A 5,937-nucleotide genomic window follows, 5' to 3' on the forward strand; every position below is an offset into this window, starting at 1 on the left:
ATAATTTTAATAACCCAATCTGTCACATCAAAATCAGTCTCCTCATCATCAAGTTGTAACTCACACTCCTCTTGATACTGATTATGATGAACATCTTAATATTTTGGAAAAATGTTTTGAAATCATAATTTAGGCATCCACACTAGCCACGGATATGTTAACTCAAACATCCTACACGATGAACTTCTTTATGCAATCAACTGAACTCATACTTAACTCTAACACTTAAGCCATAGCTAGATTAGAAACCCACATTGATCAGCTAGCTAGTACCATAAGTGAAGAAGAGGAAGGAGAAATTCTGAGTCAACCCGTGGTCAATCCTAAAGACACTCAAATGAATGCACTACAGTCAAGAAAACAGGTCGATAATCAGGAAAGAACACCTTTAAGCCAAATTCTTTTTCCAATTCATTCTCCTTCTGATAACTTAATTCAGGAAAGACCAGAGGAAGAAGAAGAAGAATCAGATCCAAGTTTTGAGAAAATTTTTGGTGAGGAGCTAAAAATATTAGGAGAAGCAGATCAGGTTTGTCAAAATAAAGAAACCGTGTTAAACAATTGCTGCTTTGAACTGAATTTTAAAAAACTCTTTCTTGATGAACTAAGATTTTTGGAAAATAAACAACAATCAAATTTTTACACCTCAGCCCTGAATCTTAGGGTTGAGGAAAGTGTTAAAGAAAAATTGGTTGTTAGAAAACAAACATTCATAAATCAAGAATCTAAGTTCAAAACGTATGACACCAATAATATCTACCTTCCATTACCACAAGAATTATTAAACACCCCGATATGCTTGGAATTTCAGCACAGTGTTGATTATATCATTTTGAATTTATTTAAAATCCGGGGAAGAATTTTCAGCGATAAGGTAGGATTCAATATAGAACACGAGCTCTTCATGTTGAATATTTCAATCTACATTGTTTATTTCACCATAATAAAATCTTCTCTCATTTTAGAGTTTCTTGTTCAGTTTTACAAAAGAGGAAAAAAGAAAAAAATAAAAAAAAAAGAAAGAAAAAATTTGGAAAAAAAAGAAAAAGAAAAGAAAAAATATATATAAATAAATTAATTGATGATTTCATCCTCCACAAGACCAAAGGTAATTACAAATTTTTATCAGTTGACCAATTATAAGTGCTTCACTTCTTATCTACTTTACTTTGTGCATTGAGGACAATGCAAAATTTAGGTGTAGGGGTGGGAATTAGCTATTTTTTTCCTTTTTTTTACCTTTTTTGTTGTATTTTTTATTTATTTTTCTTTCTTAAAAAATTATAAAAATATTGTCACTTGCCGAATTGATAGAGTTAAGTTATAATTGATTTATTTGATAAATTTGAAATTTTCTAATCCCTAGTTGATTTTTTACTTAAGTTCACCTTTTATGATAACTCTAAATAAATTTCTTAAGAAATAATTTTTAAAGTAGTATACTTTACTTAAGCCTTAACTTGGACTTTTATTTAAAATAATAAAATTTTAGCATGCTTAGCTTAGAGTTAAAAATAATTTTTCAAAGTGTCATGATTTACATATTTTTCAGAATATATATACATATACATAAAAAAAAATTGTAAAAGAAGAGTGCGAAAAATGGGCATAAAAAAAAGAAAAAAAACTCTTGAATTCAAGATGATTCTATCTTATAAAGCCAAAGCTGACCGAGTAATTAAGCCCAAGGAGTATTTTCATACTTAATGATCTAAGCCCAATTGGGTTGGGATCCATTGGCTCAAAACTCGTTAAATGGTCACTTACAGGCAATTCATAAACTTGGAAAGTTTACTACATATAATATCACAGTTTTGAGTTTTCCTTCACGAACCCAACAAAAGAGCTCAATCGTATGCACCCATAAATGAGGCACCAAAATATATTTATGCACATGCAAGTAGCTGATGTATTTTCCTTATTAGCTAGGTATTGTATTATCACTTACAGGGCCAGCCAGAGCTGAGACAATGCATGCAACAATATTGGTTGCAGAAATTGCATAATTTTCTTGCCTGCTCTCTCATGCACATAAAACTCTTTTTATATTGACTTTTTTGTTTCTGACTAATTCTGCATACCTCCCCTTTCTCTATTTGGCATTTTCCTATTTACAATTGCATTTATGATTTTGTGATTTTCAATTCTAGAATTGTGTAATGTATCAATTTTAATTGCAAGCAGCCAACAATCTGACTAGACAATTCACAAGTTATGTTTTCCATTTTTTATTACTATAGCGGCAATAATGATTTCCCTAAACACTCTGACACTTTATGAAGATTATTTCTTCTCAGGACTCATGGATTGTTAGGATAATTATGGTGATGATTTTTTTATGGATTCATGGTTTAATATATGGTGAGCTTGTAATGGACCCACAACCTTCAGATCTTCAGATCCGAGTTCTAAGAGATGTAACAAAACTTCTTGGATGCAGACATTAAGAATCACTCATGATTTGTTTTTGTATAATTGTAAATCCACTATATTTTCCCCTTGAAATCCCATATCAAAGACCCGGATCCAAATCCCCTTAATAGAATAGCTGTTTAATTAAGAATAGCTGATGACAACTGTTGTTCTTTATTTCCTTGCTCTTTCGCCTTCTGAAACAAACAGACACAAACACGTACACATTTTGCTTTGTACACAAACATGTATACAAACGCAATTAAAGCCAAACATGAATGATTCATATAAACATATATGGCTGTTAAAACATTATAATTTAATTAATCAAGTAATATGTACACTAAATATGCTCAGGTGAGTAGTCATTGAGCTTTTGTTAAACCAGACATAATGTGTGTTAATTGAGGCTGAATTTCATCTCAAGCATTAGAAATTGTACCTGCTTCTGGAATCTTTGTTTTGATAGTTATATCCTAAAAGCTTAAGTTGTGGATCAAAAAACTTCAAAACTGTGAGTTTCCTCAATTGTTTGGTGTGTTACTTTGATATACATAACATTATATGTTTTGGTGTAGATTAGTGAATGGTGTGTTTTTGTTTCGTAAGGCTGACTCGTTAGATAAATTTGAAAGAAATTTATCAAAAACTATAAAACCATATTTATGCTTATATGTATATTCATGCTTACAAAAGGATATTCATGCTTATATGTATATTCATGCTTAACTGTACTTGTAGCAAAGATTTGATGTCGAGGACTATGAGAACGACCTAGTCATCCAAGATTCCATAAAGAAAAAGTGTCAGAGTATATATAGAAATTGGAAGCATGAGTTGCACGCCTACTATCTTGGTTTAATAGAGAAGGGAGTACCTGATCCCAAGAACCATCCACCGAAGCGTGTGGAGCCCAATGATTGGGTATCGATGATCGATGTGTGGGAAACTGAAGAATGGAAGGTATATATCTCAAATCACTTTATTAAATTGTCATGTTAATTTTATTTGTTGTGATATATTTTAATAATATATTTTATATTGGTTATTAGACAAAATCTTATAAAGCGAAGGAGAGTCGATCAAAGTTGCCCTACAATCATATATCTGGTTCCCGATCATTTGCAGCAGCGATGTCACTAATCGTAAGTTTTGCTTTATAAGTTTTTACTTTTTAAATAAATAGACTATAAATAGTTATTAACAACCATAATGATAAATTTATTAAATTACAGAAATCAAAAAATGATGGGCAAGCTCCATCTTTTCCGGAATTTTACAAGGAAACCCACTACCAAAAAAAAAAGAAAGTATGGGTAAACGAGAAAGCACAAGATACCTATGTACGTATGTCCAATTTACTTTTGTTAAATCAATCTATAAAAAACTTAAAAATGATATGGATCTTGCATCTTTAAAAATGACAGGAGCAATTAGTCAACAAGACTACCGAACAATCTCAGTCCGAAGTTACATCCCCGATGAATGAGTTTGAGATCTCCATTGAGGTACTTGGAAGGAGACCAGGTTACCTGAAGGGGTATGGGATCCACCTTCGAGGGAGTTCATCTACCAGGTCTCTTGCAAAGTCAGCTGAGCGAGATGCTGAGGTCGTGGCTTTAAAGGAGACAGTAGCTGTGCAAGCCGAACAAATTGCCTCACAAGCCGAGCAGATTACCTCACAAGCCGAGCAGATGAACGCACAAGCCGAGCAGATGAACGCACAAGCCCAGAAGACTGCTAAACTTGAGGCTTTAGTGCATCAGCTATTTGCACGTAGCCAGCCTGCAGCGAGCAGTGGTAGTAGAGATTTCTCATCGAGATGAGGTCAGACTTGCATTTAATTTTTCATTATTAGACTTACTAGTATTTAGACCCGTGCAAAGCACGGTTTCTAAAGATTTCAACAAAATCAATAAATATAAATTGGTCATGAGATTAAGAAGGATAATATCTATAAGGGAGGGCCAAACGATCCTTCAATTTGTACTGAGCAATATGAAGCCTAAAATTTTGCTTTAATAAGTCGCTCAATGGCATTAAGTTATTGACATTTCTCTTTTTAATTGCACAAATTCCAGCTTCTAAAAGACCAATAAGCAAACTCAATCCAACATCTAAATTAATAATGTATATTAGTATCAGGAGTAATATTTTATCTTGAAAAAGTGTTATTCCAAAAGTGAATAGGAGCAGCGGATCAAGGTTTGGCATGTAAAGATTTCCAGATCGAAAAAGTGTTATTCCAAAAGTGAATAGGAGCAGCGGATCAAGGTTTGGCATGTAAAGATTTCCAGATCGATCCATCTCCAGTAGCACATTTTCTTTGGGTATTATGATGGATAAATATGACATATGCAAATCTCTGCTTACTAACTTTCTTGAGTTTGGAACTGGTAAGCTGAAGAACATCTGCAGATCTTTTTTTTTAATTTCTCATAGTCTGCTGTACATAAATTTTGAACATGTTCAGCACGTGTATAGTTTTTCTTTTTTTATCAAACATCACGTGTATAGTTAAGAGAGTGATTTGTTCAAAGTCTTGACCCCCCATATGCTGATGCTAAAATTGAGGTAGGTTTCTATATGACTCTCTTTAGTTGCTACCATCCTTCATTTTCTCCTATCGGTACCTGGAACTCTCATTATTATCCTTTACTAGTTCTGCCTAATATTTGTTCCTTGCCACTGATAGTATATCTTTGCTACATATCCTTGCACACCTTTATCGACATGATCATTTTGGTACATGATCAGTTCACCTTCTCATGTAATGATACATTCAGCAAGTATTTTTAGTGTTTGTTTCATGGATATGTTAACAAGGAATACCTACATGATGCGAGCTATTATATGCTTTTCCTTTTCTTCCATGGTCAGGTGCTTACCATATCTGCAACTTGGAATAACAAACCATTTCATTTTTCTTTGGCCGAGTGTTTTTCCATCTAATAAATATCTTTATTCGTATGCAGAAAACAATGCTCTTAATGCAGGTGTTGCTGTTCGTATGCAGAAAACAAAGTCTCTTTAGGCACTTAATGCAGATACTCCTCCTGTAATCAACTATTTGTAATTAATGATACAAATTTGAGATTGTCGTTTCTAGTTTTCTTGATGTAATCTGTTTTTGAGAGACTTTATGTACTTGGGTATGCAAAAGGAAGTTTGTAAATTAACGCTTTTAGCGCTCAAGGGGAAATGGAAAAATAAACTTTTATGTTGATGTGAATGGGAGCAAATTTTTTTGGATGTTCAGATTCAGTGTAGGTTTGTATGTGACAGAAAATATATTACTTTTGGCGATGCAAATTAGTGTCGATAAGCGTTACTAAAAGTAACACTTTTGTAGACGTTATTTTATCTTTTAGCGATGCAAATATGCGTCGCCAAAGATGAGATTTTTAGCGACGCTATATTCTGCGTCGGCAAAAGTATACTTTTGCCGACACAAGTATGCGTCGCCAAAGATGGCCTTTTAGCGACGCTACATTCTGCGTCGGCAAAAGTATACTTTTGCCGACG

The 5,937-nt window shown here is 33.2% G+C and overlaps 1 protein-coding gene across 2 annotated transcripts; it reads left to right on the forward strand.

Moving 5' to 3' along the window:
* Positions 2,536–5,644, forward strand: LOC109850838. Of its 2 annotated transcripts, XM_020420907.1 has the most exons (5): positions 2,536–3,375; positions 3,465–3,557; positions 3,648–3,755; positions 3,840–4,239; positions 5,388–5,644. In XM_020420907.1, the coding sequence occupies exons 1-4, from the start codon at positions 3,343–3,345 to the stop codon at positions 4,236–4,238; spliced, it is 633 nt and encodes a 210-aa protein (XP_020276496.1). In that variant the 5' UTR covers positions 2,536–3,342; the 3' UTR covers position 4,239; positions 5,388–5,644. The 2 variants fall into 2 exon arrangements, with proteins under 2 accessions (XP_020276496.1, XP_020276497.1); XM_020420908.1 differs by lacking the exon at positions 3,648–3,755.

Source organism: Asparagus officinalis, chromosome 7, assembly GCF_001876935.1.
Source record: "Asparagus officinalis chromosome 7, Aspof.V1, whole genome shotgun sequence".
Lineage (NCBI taxonomy): Eukaryota > Viridiplantae > Streptophyta > Magnoliopsida > Asparagales > Asparagaceae > Asparagus > Asparagus officinalis.

Bases quoted from the DNA above. Each gene is read 5' to 3' on its own strand.
- LOC109850838 (XM_020420907.1), top strand. From the start codon at position 3,343: ATGATCGATGTGTGGGAAACTGAAGAATGGAAG. The intron at 3,376-3,464 runs GTATATATCTCA...ATTGGTTATTAG, and splicing joins GGGAAACTGAAGAATGGAAG to ACAAAATCTTATAAAGCGAA. The intron at 3,558-3,647 runs GTAAGTTTTGCT...ATTAAATTACAG, and splicing joins CAGCAGCGATGTCACTAATC to AAATCAAAAAATGATGGGCA.